Here is a 17,311-nt window from a genome sequence, read left to right as displayed (position 1 = left end):
TTTTTTTGTTTTTTTTCGTAAATACGTATAACATTTGACGAAATTATGTTAGATACCAATGGTTTTAGTGTGATCATTTGCGATTTTAGGTGAACGACCTAATTAGTTTTATTTTGGTCTTAAACAACAAAACGGATGTACCACAATAGGGTAGCAATAAGAAATTTACAGACTTCCTGTTTCAGTCGCGAACAACCACCACCACCAAAATGGCGAAGATCGCCAAAACACACGACGGTAAATGTTTAACAAAATGGTTTATTTGGATTTGATTTCAGATAATCAATAATGTGTAGTCATAGAAAATGTTTTTATTGGATAAATTTATGTGCCTAGTGATTAAAGATGCTTTGCGTGTTAAAACGAGAATAACAAAAGGGCCGGGGTACGACGCAACGCGGTCGGATTTAGATAATGGCGCTGGCTGCTATTTAGTTAGCATGTTAGCCTGTACATCTTCTACTTAATCAGTGCTAGTTTACACCGAGTATCCTTCGAGATCAAGGAATCAATGAATTTTACCTAGCTAATACGCCTTGAAACAAAATATTAGTAATTAATAAGGGTTTAGGGCTAACGTTAGCATCGAAGCTAATGTCATACCGCGACAATACTCGACAAATTCTTTGGATTTAATGCAACTACGTCTTTGTCATTTGGTTCTACCGTTTATTGTGCCACTTTGAAAGTATTTTATTGATCTTGCGCAGATATCGAGGCCCAGATCCTGGAGATCCAGGGGATGAAGGCCAGTCTGGTGGAGGAAGGAGATGATCAAGGAGTCGGCCTCGTTTCAACTGGGTTTTATGACCAAGAAATCTATGGAGGAAGCGACAGTCGTTTTGCTGGTTATGTCACATCCATCGCTGCCACCGAGCAGGAAGAGGTAAGACGTTTTTCCTCATTAAATAAAATGACAAGTATTTTTCCTATTTCATGGGTTTTCCGGCTGTAGTAAGTACATTACCAACAATTAAAGTGGTTTCAATTACATTGACACGCGAGCTTAATGCGTTCTGGGACTGATCTTGCATATCGGTTTAATCGCATCTCAAATCAACATTTCCCATAGAAATGAACTTAATTTATTGGTTCCCCCCTCTGGTAAAAACACCCAAAAACAGGATAATACAATGGAATAACATATTTTTATCGGTTGTAACTCACCATATTCTAACAGAGTAACAAATAACGTGATTCTAATGTTTAATACTATTGGCCTATTGTTGAATTGTGCTGTTATAACACGATATTTTCTTTTCTAGGATGATGAGGAGGATACAGCGACGAGTTTGTTGGGGCAGAAAAAGCAAGGGTACCATGCACCGGTGGCCATACTCAATGCAATTCCTCAGTCAGATGAACAGGTGAGTCATCATCAATATTGATGTCAAAATACAAACATTTGAAAATGGAAATGTGAAAACTGTGGGACCTCATGTTTGGAACTCCTTAGCTTGGGATTTAGATTTGAGTCCCATCTGGTGGTGAAAGTTGGTTCTAACTTTGTCATGTTTATGTGCCTTTGGTAAGCATACTTTTAAGTCCACAAACTCAAGAGGGCAGCTAAAATGTGCCACAGAAATATAGGGCTCTTAAATGATTTGGTCCTTTAAATTGGTCCTAATAATTCTTTAAAAGTAACCAATAGCTACAAAAAAGACAGAATTTTGCCATCATTTTACTGCTCAGGTAATCCTGACGGGTATGGCAGTGAATTGTGGGCCAGGACTACATGTAAAATGTGTCCAAAACTGTTTAGTGAAGTTGGCCCTATACAATTTTATCCATTTTCCTGGCATTGTGATCATTATTTATTTTAATGACTAATGCTATTCACTGATTATGCTTCAAAACAAACTTTGGCTGTATTCAATTATTTTTATTTTTGGTTACTTTTGCTTAAAAAAAGAGTTCAAATGATTCAGATCCTCCGTGGCACATGGGAAATCCTAAATACTTTATATTATGTACAAACTGATTTTTCTTTATTCTCCTGATCCAATCACGAGTCAAAACCTGGATGGAGCTGCTAGTTTTTGTTACCTCATCAATCCAAGATCTGTTCTAAGAGTAGTATTAGTAATATATCCATGTATGTACTGTTTTCTCATATAAATTATAGAAAAACTGAATAATACTCATGTCTGCTGCATTTTGTATTTGCAGTATGATCCATTCGCAGAGCATCGTCCACAGAAGATTGCAGAGAGGGAGGATGAGTACAAGGCTCGGCGCATGCAGATGATCATCTCGCCAGAGCGTCTCGACCCCTTTGCAGATGGTAAATTTGGCCTTTTTTCTATCCCCGTTGTGACACGGTCATTTAATTGTCCCAGCCTTCTCATGCCTTTTCTGTTGATTGCCACGTTATAGCTGTTCAACCCTTCGACCACAATGCAGTTGCTTGCCTCCCAGACTTTATGCCTTCCCTGTGGTCAATCCTTTTGTTGTTGTGTCTTGTCTTTCTAAAATGGAATCATTTTGGCCAGTTTACACCTCTAGTTTTTGGCTTTGGGGAGGTTAGGGTGCTTGGTTAGCAAAAAAACTAAATGTGCTGAACAACTAATGGGATTACCATCATTTTAAGTGGGACAGGTGGTTAGGTGTTGGACTGCCAGAATCAGATAATTCGCCTAACAAACGTGGGTAGCATATGGGTTGTGTGTGTGAGTCGAAGGGTTAACAATCCTTTGTGAACGCCAGGCTAACTTTTAGGTCAAGTTGAGCAACCTGTTAAGTTGAGTTCATGCCATAAGTAGTTATGGGTTACCACTAATGCAGACATCACTGATAAGTCGTTATTTAGGAACAGGAAACCGTTTTTTTTTAACAGTCTTAAAAAAAATAGACGTCACTGTTTTTTACCAAGTCAGGCTTTGATTATAATAGTTTAAACATTGCTGTTCAAGGTCACTGGAAACTGAATAGCTCAATGTAAAATGAGACCATTTGATCCTAGGTAGCTACTAGGGTTGGGCATTTTCTAACCGATCCTTGATCAATAAAGAAGAAAAAAAAATTGATAGATTGACTTGGTAAAACGTATCGATTATTAATTTTTTAAGAATAAGATTGCAGAGGTTTAAGTGATTTCCCCAACACATTTATCACAATTGCTTTTACATTGTCTTTTATTGTCCTAAATGCAGATGTACAGCTATCCAACATAATGTAACAAATGATACATGTCTCTTTGTGGCATGACCAGCCCCCGGGAAAAAAAATGCAAAACCATGTTTTTTGCTTTAAAAAAACTAAATAAAAATGCCAACAGGGAATTACAAATTCTGACATTATATGCATTGTTTAGCAATTAAATGTAATTAAATAGTCTTAAAAAGGCACCAATCTGAAATACAATTTTAAGAAAGAATACAAACAAACATCCAATGCATTTTAGTGAAATGACAGAGCCTGGAAAGGGTTGTTCACATACAAACCATGAGGAAAACCTGGCATTCCGGCAGACTTGGAATTCACTGGGGAAACTCCTGATCTGCAACGATAGAATACCTGACTCTGCTGGCATAGCGAATTTGCATCCAATTTGCGGTTGGTTCATTGATTTGAGAGAATGTTTTGTGTCCAAGTAGGTGCCACTGTTGTGGAGAGCAGCATAGTTCAAATAGTCTTAAGAAATTATGATTCTTCTTTTTTCCCCCTGGAGATTAAACAGTGTTCAATTATTAGATTTTTTTTAATTTTGGCCATCTCTCTCATCTGAGTGACATTTCATGTAACCTATGTGGTTGTCAGTGCCACACAACCGAGTAGCAGATTAAAAATTAAATGTTGGTCAAATATGCCCATCCCTGGTAGCACCACACCAGCAAAAATAATGTATTTCAAACACAGTTAGTGTTAGCTTTAAAAATGCCATTATTTAAAAGGCTGCATGTAGAGACGGCGTGAAAGAGAGCTCTGTGTACAAACGTTGTTGTTATAAAATATATTTGTATTTTACAAAGCTCTCTGTAAAATAGAAATATGTTCACAAAGCAAATTGTGTGCCGCCATACCACAGGCCCATACTAACTGTCCTTAATTTCTCTCCTACAGCAGTACTGCTTTGCCAGTCCTGTACTGCACTCTTGTTAAGAGCGCAGCAACTCATCCTGTGTAGGTTATGGGGGACACAGAGAGAACTGTGCACTTGTCAGTTTTTGTCAGGGTCTACCTGCTCCTAGTCGTTGAATCCAGCTGGAGCTACTTTTTGACTCCCCAAAAGATCCTTTCAAGTGTTCTTTTTTCATTTCTAGAATTTCATAAAATGTCTTGACTGTAATTTAAATTGCTACATTTTTAGCGAAGAAGTCAAGACACTATTTTTGTTGTATAGATGATAATTAACTCAAGCAAAGGTGGCCCTGACACTTATCTATGTTGGAAACTAATTTTTAATGGCAGTTTAAGACGAGTTTTAAAATCAAGTATTAACTGGGATTCACGTCATTATTTTTTTTCTTGTCCCCACAGAACATAATTGATTTTCATTTTCTCTGATTTTTTTTTTCTTTTTAAGTGGCACAAATTATGCAAAACAGGTAGTATACTGTTGTGTGTGAGTTCAAACCCTTTTCCAAAGTGTTACTAATGGTAAAGAGAAATTTTCTAGGCTGCTTTTCTGCTGGTTGAAGTCTGACTGCAGAAGGACCCTTGGCGCTGAAAGTGTACGTATTCTGAAGAGCGCAGCCCAGGACCCTCTCTGCACCAGGGATGGCTATATCCACTTATATGAACGCACAACAAAACTTAAGCCCTGCTCTCCATGTATCTGCTTGTATTTTTCTTATGATCCTATATCTGTATGTAGGCAAGGGTAAACACGTATGTTTCTTTGTAAATCAGAAGGAATTTTCAGTTTTTAAAGAGTGGACCATAATTTAAAGAAAGCCAGGGTTAGCTGACTGTTTGTGATTGGTGTGAAGAACACGAAGGGTACGAGTGTGTGCTCTAATGAGTGTACTTTGTTCTTGTTGGTGCTCTTTCGCGCAGGAGGCAAAACGCCGGACCCTAAGCTGCAGGTGAGGTCTTATGTGGACGTCATGAGAGAGCAGAACCTGTCCAAAGAAGAGGTGCGTAAACGAAAGACAACTCTCCAAGGTAATGTTGACTTGATCCTGTTTGCTAACGTTTACTTTTGCATGGGTGTGCAGAGGGAGATTCGTCTGCAGCTCGCAGAGAAGGCTAAGTCGGGTGACCTGAAAGCTGTCAATGGGTCCGCTGCCAGCCAAGCTGCTGCTGCCGCAGCCGCCGCCGCTGCTAAACGCAAGCGCAGATGGGACCAGACTGCTGACCAAACTCCTACCAATACTACCCCTAAAATGATGTCCAGCTGGGATCAGGCTGATGCAAATGTCGACGTATGTCCAGCCACCATCATGTACAATGGGAATCTCCTAATAGTTACGTTTAACATATATTTCTGGTACTTTACAGACCCCTGGACACACGCCGGCCCACACACCTTCAAACAGCCGATGGGATGAAACCCCTGGCCGACCTAAAGGCAGCGAGACCCCCGGGGCCACTCCCAGCTCACGCATGTGGGACCCGACACCTAGCCACACACCAGCCGGCGCGGCAACCCCGGGCAGGGACACGCCGGGTCACGCAACACCCGGCCACGGCGGAGCTACAGGAAGTGTGCGGAAAAATCGTTGGGACGAGACACCAAAGACGGAGAGGGAGACCCCGGGACACGGGAGTGGCTGGGCTGAGACCCCGCGTACAGACCGGGGGGATGAGTCCGTGGGAGAGACTCCAACTCCGGGAGCTAGCAAGAGAAAGTCCCGTTGGGATGAAACACCCGCAAGCCAGATGGGCTCTTCAACACCGTTATTGACTCCTGGAAAGACCCCAATCGGAACCCCAGCAATGAACATGGCCACTCCTACACCTGGTAAGAAAGCATTTTCTTTTCAATGTATGTGTTGTCCATTAATCTTTTACATGCAATGTGAATAACCTCAAGCCATGATCCACCTTTCATACAAAATTTTAGGATTAAAGCCATAACATGAGATTCAATGCTAAATCGCTATTGCGCTACATACGGAATGAACAACCTAACTGGTTATTTTGCAGATGATCAATATTACGTAATCGTAGTTTTGGGGCATCTGATGTATCTTTCTTTAAGCACAACTTCACTGGAGAATTGCGAGTTTATTTTGACCCGCCTGTTCTGGCATTACAGGTCACTTGATGAGCATGACCCCAGAGCAGCTGCAGGCCTGGAGGTGGGAGCGAGAGATCGATGAAAGGAATCGACCTCTCACTGATGATGAGCTTGATGCCATGTTCCCTGAAGGTTACAAGGTATGTGCACAGTTGTGAAATACCCTACTCTTTTTCATCTTCTTTTCTATAATTGGCAAGAATCTATCTGTGACTCACTTTGAACTTGCTGGTGGGATGCGTGTTAGCCAGGGGATGAAAATGTTTCAAGTGATTGGTCAACAAGTGGCTTCATGATTGATAGAGACAATTTGTGATTCCCATCTCCACCACTAGAAGTCAAAATTGGCCTCACTTCCATTCCACTCTGAATTTGCTAAAATACATTATTATACGCGACCTTTTTAGAGTGACCTGTGGCTAGGAGACGGCTATTTATGAATTGTGGTTTTCCAAATAAGCACGATTCTGTTTACTGTTCCGCACAGGTGTTGCCTCCACCAGCAGGCTATGTGCCCATCCGCACACCGGCCCGCAAGCTCTCTGCAACGCCTACACCCATCGGAGGAATGACGGGCTTCCACATGCAAGTTGAGGACCGTACCACCAAACAGATGAATGACCAGCCCTCTGGCAATCTCCCGTTCCTCAAACCAGATGACATCCAGTATTTTGACAAACTGCTGGTAAGAACATTGTAGCATCATGTGATCCACCTATCTTGCCGTTCTGATTATTAAACTAATCTGAATGTGTATTCATGTCAGGTTGAGGTGGATGAATCCACGTTGAGCCCCGAAGAACAAAAAGAAAGAAAAATAATGAAGCTGTTGCTCAAAATTAAAAATGGAACTCCGCCCATGAGAAAGGTAGGTACCTCAGTGCAATGACTTTTGCTTCTGTTGTGTGGTACCAAATGCTATTGTTCAGCGCAGCGAACAATCATGTGCTAATTTAAACCATTATTTAATCCTCTCTCGTAGGCGGCCCTGCGTCAGATCACAGACAAAGCTCGTGAGTTTGGAGCAGGACCCTTGTTCAACCAGATTTTACCACTTCTCATGTCTCCTACACTTGAGGACCAAGAACGCCACTTGCTTGTGAAAGTTATTGATCGTATTCTCTACAAACTGGATGACCTTGTTCGACCCTACGTTCATAAGGTGTCGTAGTCGCCAAGTCTCTTAAGCAGTGGATTTGATGTGCAAAAGTTAACTGAAAATTTCCCCCCCAAGATTTTGGTGGTGATTGAGCCCCTGCTGATTGACGAGGACTACTATGCCAGAGTAGAAGGCAGAGAGATCATCTCCAATTTGGCCAAGGTAACCTAGGCTAAAATCGTTTAATGTTAATTTGTTGTGGAAAAATGTACTTTTGATTGTGAACCTAAACCTTTCCCAACCACTTACATCCTTGTGCGTTCCCAGGCTGCTGGCTTGGCAACCATGATCTCCACCATGCGTCCGGATATTGACAACATGGACGAGTACGTGAGAAACACAACAGCCAGGGCCTTTGCCGTAGTGGCGTCCGCATTGGGTATCCCCTCCCTACTGCCCTTTTTGAAAGCCGTATGTAAAAGCAAAAAGTCATGGCAGGCGCGACATACTGGAATCAAGATTGTGCAGCAGATTGCCATCCTCATGGGCTGTGCCATCTTGCCTCATCTTCGCAGCTTGGTTGAGATTATTGAGCACGGTCAGTGGAACTCTAATTCAAATGTATCCTTGTCACAGTTAATAAGCCACAATTATTTTGATACTGATTTTTCCGATTAGTTGCAATCTGTTTATATGACAGAAATCTATAATTTGTATTGTTTTTTTTCCGCCCCAAATAAAAGCAAACCTAAACTCACTCATTGTCTTTTGCTTGGGTGGGTGGTGCAGGTTTGGTGGATGAGCAGCAGAAAGTGAGAACAATCAGCGCCTTGGCCATTGCGGCTTTGGCTGAAGCTGCCACGCCGTATGGTATCGAATCCTTTGATTCTGTGCTCAAGCCCCTGTGGAAGGGTATTAGGCAACACAGGGGAAAGGTGAGTGAAGCATTAAATGTTCAGGTTTTTTTTTAACTCTGTCTTGATGGTAATTGACGTCCGATCCATTTGAACTGGGGCGAGCTGAAAGCGAATGAAAAAATGTACGTCCCCCATCACTGTTAAATCGGATGGATACGACTAGTTAAAAACTGATTCGAATTTACAGCCGAAGGATGATAACATGCATATGATGGGACATTTTTCATCACCAATGGCACTGAAATATATAATGTAATGTATTCTTTTTCTTCCGGATTCTAGGGTTTGGCCGCCTTCCTTAAAGCTATTGGCTACTTGATCCCTCTGATGGACGCAGAGTATGCCAACTACTATACACGAGAGGTGATGTTAATCCTCATTCGAGAGTTCCAGTCGCCTGACGAAGAGATGAAAAAGATTGTTCTCAAGGTAAAAAGAGAAGCGTGACGTGGATATTTAAAGGTGCTATGAAATATGACAGGAAATTACTTTGAAAAAGATAGCAGGTCGTATTTTGTACGCGAAATTATCCAAAGGTGGCATAAATTAACAAATTGTTTATGTGCCGTTTGTTTTCGAATTCCGTGCCAAATTTGTTTTGAACATGAAATTACATTTTCGTTTTTTAAATTTCATAGCACCTTCTTTTAAAAACTATGTTGCGACTCATTCTCGCCTGTTCTACCTGTACGTGGTTGAATCAGGGCTAGTAGTTCGCTAGATTAATTCCCAACATGAGAACTAGCAGAGTTGACAAGTGTTTTCTCTGTTCTCACCCTGCAACCCGTTGGGTACATACACATGTTTTATCATCTTCTGACCGGCACCCCTGTCTCATTGTGTAGGTGGTGAAGCAGTGTTGTGGCACTGATGGTGTGGAGGCCAACTATATCAAGACTGAAATCCTGCCCCCTTTCTTCAAGCACTTCTGGCAACACAGAATGGCTTTGGACCGACGTAATTACAGACAGGTAAGCACTCACATAAGCGGAAACCCACACAAATTACTCCTTTTTTGCATGAGGGAGATGCGTCGAGAGACTAAAACACCAAAAAACAGGATATTACAATGGAAAACCATGTCTCGGCCACCTGGCTGGCTCGCATGCTCGTATCTCAAAATGTGTCTCGTATCTAAAGGCAAATATTTGCTTGGAGTCTTACTCGTATCTCAAATTGCTCGTATGTTGGTGCACTCGTATTTCAAGATATTACTGTATGAAGAATTGGATGTCTATCGCCATCAATGGCACGACATTAACGTTGGACATTACGGAGTGCACTAAATTCCGTGCAGTACTGATTAGCCGAGCATTGTCACATGATCATATGCAGCCAATGATGGCCAAGTGCTGCAGTCATTGCGTGTGGACATTAGTCACTGTCGTAACCTCCGCCGTAGAGGCCTTTATACCGACTCACCGAAACACTAGGGTTTGATCTAACCAAGGTTGAGAACCACTGAATGAACTATAGGTGTAGTTTTGAAATAATTTGATAATTGATCATACAAATACTTCAATCTACTAATATTTAAGTACATCTTAGAGACAACTATAAATGACGATCTGAAAAAGGTTGAAAGTATTTTAACATGTAGATGACAATTTTTTTCAATTCTAAAAAAATAATAATAATAACACCGTAGCCTTTAGGGAAAACAAGGCCTGGCACCTAAATAGGGAAGCCATTTGAAGCACAAATGACGAGAGCTGACTTATCAGCAATTAACAGTGGATAAGTTCTGCCCAAAAATCCGATAATTGGCAAATTGCTTTACTGTATCGTCTGACAATTAGCAATTTAATTCAAAGGCTATCTTTTTTCCCCCCACTAAATACAGTTAGTGGACACAACAGTGGAATTAGCCAATAAAGTGGGAGCCGCAGAAATAATTTCTCGCATCGTGGACGATCTGAAAGACGAAGCAGAGCAGTACCGTAAAATGGTCATGGAGACCATCGAGAAGATTATGGGAAACTTGGGCGCTGCCGACATTGACCACAAGCTGGAAGAGCAGTTGATCGACGGCATCCTGTACGCCTTCCAGGAACAGACTACAGAGGTGAGCGCGACTTCGTAATACCATCATTCGACAATTACCAGAGTTCCTCTAACGGGATCCACTTTACTCCGCAGGATTCAGTGATGCTTAATGGCTTCGGCACGGTGGTAAACGCCCTCGGCAAGCGCGTCAAGCCCTACCTACCACAGATTTGCGGTACAGTGCTCTGGCGTCTCAATAACAAGTCGGCCAAAGTACGTCAGCAGGCCGCCGATCTCATTTCGCGTACTGCGGTGGTCATGAAGACCTGCCAAGAGGTATGTTGAAAAGCCTTGGAAATACTACATAGATGTCCCTTTTATTCAATAATTTATTAATTACTCCATGTCTGAATCTGCAGGAGAAGCTGATGGGCCACTTGGGTGTAGTACTGTATGAATACCTAGGAGAAGAATACCCTGAAGTTCTGGGCAGCATCCTAGGGGCATTGAAGGCCATTGTAAACGTAATAGGTATGTTTGTCACTGCCACAAGTAATCCTCCAGTTTTGTTCTGACGTTAGCGACATAACACAAATTTCCACATAAGTCGCATGTCACTGTTAAAAGTTTAAATTGAAATGAAAACATGACTATGATCTTCCCTCATTTGTGGAATCCACTAAGTGTTTGCCATTTTGTAGGCATGCACAAGATGACTCCCCCCATCAAAGACCTACTTCCTCGTTTGACTCCAATCTTGAAGAACAGACATGAAAAAGTGCAAGAGAATTGCATTGATCTTGTGGGCAGGATAGCAGACAGGTAAACATGCTTTATTCACAAAAACACTATGTCCTCCACTGTGTGGGAAACGACCTAAACTTTTTTTTTTTGGTTAATTTACTAATTGCATTCCAGGGGTGCCGAGTATGTGTCTGCCAGAGAGTGGATGAGGATTTGTTTTGAGTTGCTGGAACTTCTCAAGGCTCACAAAAAGGCTATTCGCAGAGCCACCGTCAACACATTTGGCTATATCGCCAAGGCTATTGGGTGAGTGCCTTCATATGTTACAATGATTGCTAAAATATGACAAGATTAAAATTGAACTATTACAAAGGTTAAAATCAAAAAATGATGAACGTTAAATCATAGATTATACATTACAAGATTCAAATTGTATTTTTCTCCAACATGAACCGGAAGATGTTTGGTTTCTAAGGCATTAACTTTTGCCGATATAAAATCGGTGTGAGCACATTTTTTGGCTTAATATTAGGAGATTTAAGTAATATTTGGAGGAAAGTCATTAAATTATGCAATTTAAAAACATTACAGGACTTATTTTTCCATCACTCGAGCCGTAAGTTGTTCGTAAACATCAACTTTTGGTGACAGACATTAAGTCGGTGTGAAAAAAATGATTTTGGAATAATTTTGATGATTGATGTGGTTCCTGCTGATAACTAATGGTTATGATAAGAATGGCTATTGTTAATATAGGTGACATAGTTTTAAATTAAAACATTTTCAGATTGTGGTGTCCCTTGAGATTTCTTTTCAGTGCAAATAGTGTGCCGTAGCTCAAAAAAAGGTTGGGAAACACTGATTTGTTACGTAATCAATACCACAATGGACTTAAAGCCATGCAGATGCAACGATGAAACCTTTTAGATACACAGTTTTGCACATTCCACATTCTAAAGGTTTTGCCCATGATTAATCCATACAGAAGAATGCAGAATCTAGTTGTGAGGAAATCTGCACATTTTTATCTTCCATAAATCCTAAATTCACATGTCCTGATTGATCAATCATTCTTCTTGCTTCTCACAGCCCACACGACGTCTTGGCAACTTTGCTCAACAACTTGAAAGTGCAGGAGCGTCAAAACCGCGTGTGCACCACAGTGGCGATCGCCATTGTGGCCGAGACGTGTTCACCCTTCACAGTCCTGCCGGCGCTCATGAACGAGTACAGAGTGCCCGAGCTTAACGTGCAGAATGGCGTGCTTAAGTCGCTGTCCTTCTTGTTTGAGTACATTGGCGAGATGGGCAAGGATTATATCTACGCCGTCACCCCACTTCTTGAGGACGCACTTATGGACAGGTGAGTGTTGTTAATGTTAGAGGTTCAAGTTTTGTAAATGGCAAATGACTAGTTTTGGTGATTTAAAAAAAAAAAAACACTTAGGGACCTAGTGTCCACATCCTCGACATGACATTTTCAGTCATATCATGCTGGCCACAATGATATTAACATTTTTGGCCTACATGACATTTAACAGAGGATGTCCAAAAGTCAGACTGACATTATTCAATATTATTATTATTATTATTATTATTATTATTATTATTATTATTATTATTATTATTATTATTATTATTATTATTATTATTATTATTATTATTATTATTATTATTATTATTATTATTATTATTATTATTATTATCATTATTATTATCATTATTGGTATTATTAGTAGTATTATCATTAGTATTAGTAGTATTAGTATTATTATTATTATAAATTGTTATTATAAATTATAGTTGTATATATTTTTTAGATTATTAATAAATAATGCTGCAATTGACTGGCATAGACCCGATCACACCCCGCAATCCATGAGGATAAGTGGCGTGGAAAACGAATATGTAATCAATATAATCAATTTTTGGTATTTTTTCAGTTAATTTATTCATTAACAAAAGTTAATAAAATGTTGATACCTTTTTTTTTTATTGCATACCGTTGACTGAGAACAGGCTATGTGAATGCTTGCATGTTTATTTTAAATAAATATTGTTCGAGACAAAAAATAAAGATCACTTGACTTTTTAATTATAAAAAAAGCATTATAAAAACGAATGTTTTTTTAATTTATTTAAAAAGTCCAATTTACCAGTGATTAAAGAAAATAGCCTGGTACTGTTTTTTTTCTTTGCAATTTTTGTTTTAATTAAAGGTGTATGGGGGGGAAAATTACATTAAAAAAATTACTTCACTCATTGCGATTATTTACTGGCAATGAGTTAAGTAAGGGTTAATTCCTTTTCCATGTCTGACCACCTAAAAAATGTTTCAGGTAAAAATAAAATGTTTTTTTTACCTGTGTTTCCACAGAGATCTAGTCCACAGACAAACCGCCAGCGCCGTGGTCCAGCATATGTCCCTGGGAGTTTACGGTTTTGGCTGCGAAGATTCCCTCAACCACTTGCTAAACTATGTGTGGCCCAATGTGTTTGAGACATCGCCTCATGTTATCCAGGCTGTGATGGGTGCGCTGGAGGGCCTGAGGGTCGCCATCGGGCCCTGCCGCATGCTGCAGTACTGCTTACAGGTAAATGTTTGTTTGACATAATGCTCAACCCCACTTCATTGTACACTGGTACCTCATGGTACAGCCTACCCACGTATTGATTGTGGGTAATGACGTTTTATTCTGAGAAAGGGTGCCATTGGCTATCGGTGTTGTGTGCATGAGTATACAGTGTTCCCTCGCTACTTCGCGGTTCAGCTATCGTGGACTCAGAGCTTCGCAGATATTTTTTTTTAAGAAAAAAAAATTAAAATACGAATATTACATTGAAACAACATATTTTAGTTTTTTTTGTTATAACATGAATTTCACTCTACCCGTATTCTATATGGTGTACTGTATACAGGGGGTAAAAAATGTCAAAAAATAATATATATATTTTTTTGTTTTGGGAATTAAATTCAAATTAAGCATTTAAAGGGGAATCCCTACTTCGCGGAAATTCGCTTATCGCGGGTGGTCCCGGTCCCCATTAACCGCGATAAGCGAGGGAACATTGTACTTCATTACCCAGAAAGCCCGCTTTTTGCTCGCGCATGCATGCGCGTTGTGCGTTTTCTGGCCCATGTGTAGGATGAATTCGTCTGAATAAATCGTTCAGTGCTCATAGATATCTGTTACATACAAAAGAGATGCAGCAAAAAAGTGTGCTACAATAATAAACAGCCTCGTGTCATGGCCACCTGACTTTCTCACATCTCAACATTTTTCTCATATCTAGAGCGAATTATTTGCTCAATTTTCCTTGTATCTCGAGCATCTAGTAGGTAGAGCTGCTCATGTAGGGTACCACTGTTCTTTGTTCCATATTCACTAAAAGTGTAATAGTACTTTGAATTTTTTTTGAGGGGGTGGGAGACATAATGCAGAAAAAAAAATACTTGATGAAGTGGTTTTATTTTTAAAAATGTAAACAGGAGACCTTGTATAGAAAGATTTAAAAGGTGACCCTTTTGGGACCTTTGGCATCTAAACTACTTAAAATCGTCAAATCTATATTATCCTATAAAAGATGTAAATGTTTATACAGTCTTTTTTTTTTTAACTAAGATTGTGTTACAAAAGACAGGCTTTAATCTGTTATCATAAATCACCCTTCCTCCTCCCGATTCGGGAGTCCTGAATCCTCACAAATAAAATATGAAATTTCGGGTTTGCTTCAGACTCGGTCCAGCAAATCAAGTTAATTGGCTGAGTCGGGTCAGATTTTTTTTTTCGGCCCGATTTGACCTCTGAGCTGAAGGCAAATCTACAATACCTTTTTGCACGGTGCGATTACTTGTTAGCACATTTGTTACACTCTTAATTGGGATGCTTTGGAATTGTCAAGCACAGAACAGACTATATCCACTCTTGGGGCACAAAAGAAACAATAAATGAACACTAATGAATTAAAAAAAACCATCGCATATTGCAACTAAAGTGGTATCTCTACTTACCAAATTAACTGGATCCCAAACTTCTTTTGTAACATGGTTGCAGAAAAATGAAGCCTTTTCTCCTGCCTTGTTTTTCAGGGTCTCTTCCACCCAGCACGGAAGGTGCGTGATGTCTACTGGAAGATTTACAACTCCATCTACATCGGTTCCCAGGATGCCCTTATCGCCCACTACCCGCAAGTTTATAACGACGACAAGAACATGTATGTCCGCTATGAGCTGGACTATGTCTTGTAAGCGTCCCCTTCTTTACCTGCTTTTTTTTTGCTGTTTATAGCCACCCCGTTTTCGTTACAAACGGAGCATTTAAGTAGGTGAAATCCAGAAAATGACGTTTAGAGTCTGGATGTATTTCCCTAATTAAACCCCTTTTCTTCCTGTTTCCGCGTCGATGTTCAAAATGGTTGAAGGGAGGTGATTCTTGAAATTGTTTTAAATATTTGGTATGTATTGATAGAAATTTGAATTAGTCGTCTCTGCAACTTTTCCATTTCTGTTCTTATGATTAGATTGTTTTTATTTAACCAAATAAAAGTTTTGTGTACACTTTTTTTGCATGTTTCTGAATCATTTGTGAGTGAGAAGTAATGAAAATTTGATTAACTTGATTTGCTAGAGGGCACTCATTTGTTGGTACAAAACCATCCAATATATTTCTGAATGATTGCTGCCAACCCAACCAGCCAAAATGCATTGGATGGATAGTACATTCAACATTACATTTTATAGCCATTTCTCCCAGTTCAAATAATTTGGCCGTTGTTGTCGTGACGTGGAATGAGTTAAAAGCTATAAAATTTACCTTGGTCCCTATACATCTTACATCTCATCAGTCCAGAGACATGAAAAGCACAATGGAAGACTTTGGTTGCCCGCTACAGTTTAATTGGGAATTTACAGGCAACAATCAATTTGCAATTGAACTGATTAATTAGCCTTGAGATTATGTGTGCATACCTACTTCGCGGTTCAGCTATCGCGGACTCAGAGCTTCGCGGATTGATTTTTGAAAAAAAAAATACAAATATTACATTAAAACAACATATTTTACATTTTTTTTGTTATAACATGAATTTCACTCTCTCTACCCGTATTCTATATGGTGTACTGTATACAGGGGGTAAAAAAATGTTTAAAATTTTAAATAAATAAATAAATTTAATAAAACAATTTGGTATTAAATTCAAATTAAGCATTTTTGAAGGGGAATCTCCACTTCGCGGAAATTCAATTATCGCGGGTGGTGCCGGTCCCCATTAACCGTGATAAGCGAGGGAACACTATATATATGTATGTGTGTGTGTGTGTATATATATATTTAGGTATAAAAGAATTAAAAAAAAGCATTACAAAATAAAATCATTCATCTCAGGAACTGGAATATATCTGCATAGAATCAACATTCTGTGAAGAACATGAATTATTAATATTTTTGGGTAGGGGAGTGGGATTTCTAAATGTTTCTCTTTTTTTTTAATTGAGGGCTTAGTTCTGAATTTGAAAACACATTTATTTATTGCCCTAAATGATTTAAATTAAAAAAAGCTCTCATATGAATTTACAAACAGATATGCATTAGCAAACAGTAACTGGCATATATATGCATGAATGGTTGGATGCACAAGGGTTAAATTAAAAAAAAAAAACCTCCCCCACTCCCTTTTCGGTGACCCACATTCCTTCTGCAACACACCATTTGATTCCGTGGAGAAAGAGGCATGTTTTTTCCTCCATTTTTCTATAACGTTGTAATTGAATAAACTTAAGGTAAGGTGTTTTATTTTGTAGTTTGTATTTGAACCATCTCATCTGGTGGAACAGGTCTCAGTATATAATGAAAAAGTAAACTCCCAAAACAATGTGACTTTTTCCTACTTTGTATATTGTAGTGTCAATATTAAATTGAACATTACTAATTCATTCTTGGAAAGAAACAGATCAGTTGAAGATTAAAATAATAAAAATGAGCCTTTTATTAAGCACATATAAATCCAATAGCTGCTTTATTTATCAATAAAAAAAAATGATCCTACTGTATTTAATTAAGTATTAATCGCAAAATGTTGTACCAAAAAACGGTATCAAAGGCCGGTTGAAAAAAATCTCCTCTGCAGCCGTTATGTATCATGGGAGACATAAAACGTCGGCCTCACAGTTTTGGGGCCTAGGGTTCAAATCCAGGACATGTCCATCTGTGTGGAGTTTGCATGTTCTCCCCAGGCCTGTGTGGGTTTCCTGTGGGAATTCTGGTTTCTTCCCATATTCCAAAAATATGCTAGGCATGATTGGACACTAAATTTCCCCCGTGACCTTAATGAAGATAATGGGGAGAGATATATGAGATATATATGTAGATATAGAATGTCCAAC

The 17,311-nt window shown here is 39.4% G+C and overlaps 1 protein-coding gene across 3 annotated transcripts; it reads left to right on the top strand.

Annotated features, from left to right (window-relative positions):
* Nucleotides 1–72: 72 nt before the first annotated feature.
* sf3b1 (splicing factor 3b, subunit 1) lies at nucleotides 73–15,487 on the top strand. 3 transcript variants are annotated; one of them, XM_077727560.1, is made up of 24 exons: nucleotides 74–237; nucleotides 711–886; nucleotides 1,266–1,367; nucleotides 2,170–2,284; nucleotides 4,999–5,078; nucleotides 5,160–5,366; nucleotides 5,443–5,905; nucleotides 6,203–6,324; nucleotides 6,672–6,869; nucleotides 6,951–7,052; nucleotides 7,167–7,346; nucleotides 7,419–7,505; nucleotides 7,611–7,881; nucleotides 8,073–8,218; nucleotides 8,483–8,629; nucleotides 9,046–9,171; nucleotides 10,044–10,265; nucleotides 10,340–10,522; nucleotides 10,606–10,717; nucleotides 10,888–11,008; nucleotides 11,105–11,236; nucleotides 12,020–12,292; nucleotides 13,307–13,523; nucleotides 15,020–15,487. In XM_077727560.1, the coding sequence occupies exons 1-24, from the start codon at nucleotides 210–212 to the stop codon at nucleotides 15,176–15,178; spliced, it is 3,969 nt and encodes a 1,322-aa protein (XP_077583686.1). In that variant the 5' UTR covers nucleotides 74–209; the 3' UTR covers nucleotides 15,179–15,487. The 3 variants fall into 3 exon arrangements, with proteins under 3 accessions (XP_077583688.1, XP_077583686.1, XP_077583687.1); XM_077727561.1 differs by lacking the exons at nucleotides 74–237; nucleotides 711–886; nucleotides 1,266–1,367; nucleotides 2,170–2,284 and adding an exon at nucleotides 2,297–4,673; XM_077727562.1 differs by lacking the exons at nucleotides 5,160–5,366; nucleotides 5,443–5,905; nucleotides 6,203–6,324; ... (14 more) ...; nucleotides 13,307–13,523; nucleotides 15,020–15,487 and having other exon boundaries at nucleotides 73–237; nucleotides 4,063–5,046.
* The last annotated feature ends 1,824 nt before the right edge of the window (nucleotides 15,488–17,311 follow it).

The sequence above is a fragment of the Stigmatopora nigra genome, chromosome 11, assembly GCF_051989575.1.
Source record: "Stigmatopora nigra isolate UIUO_SnigA chromosome 11, RoL_Snig_1.1, whole genome shotgun sequence".
Classification (NCBI taxonomy): Eukaryota; Metazoa; Chordata; class Actinopteri; order Syngnathiformes; family Syngnathidae; genus Stigmatopora; species Stigmatopora nigra.
The sequence above is the reverse complement of the archived record's forward strand: the minus strand, read 5'-3'. Positions and strand labels throughout refer to the sequence as shown.

Coding starts and splice junctions, on each gene's coding strand:
- sf3b1 (XM_077727560.1), top strand. CDS start 210: ATGGCGAAGATCGCCAAAACACACGACG. Junction 1,368..2,169: donor TTCCTCAGTCAGATGAACAG/GTGAGTCATCAT, acceptor TTGTATTTGCAG/TATGATCCATTCGCAGAGCA. Junction 13,524..15,019: donor TGCTGCAGTACTGCTTACAG/GTAAATGTTTGT, acceptor CTTGTTTTTCAG/GGTCTCTTCCACCCAGCACG.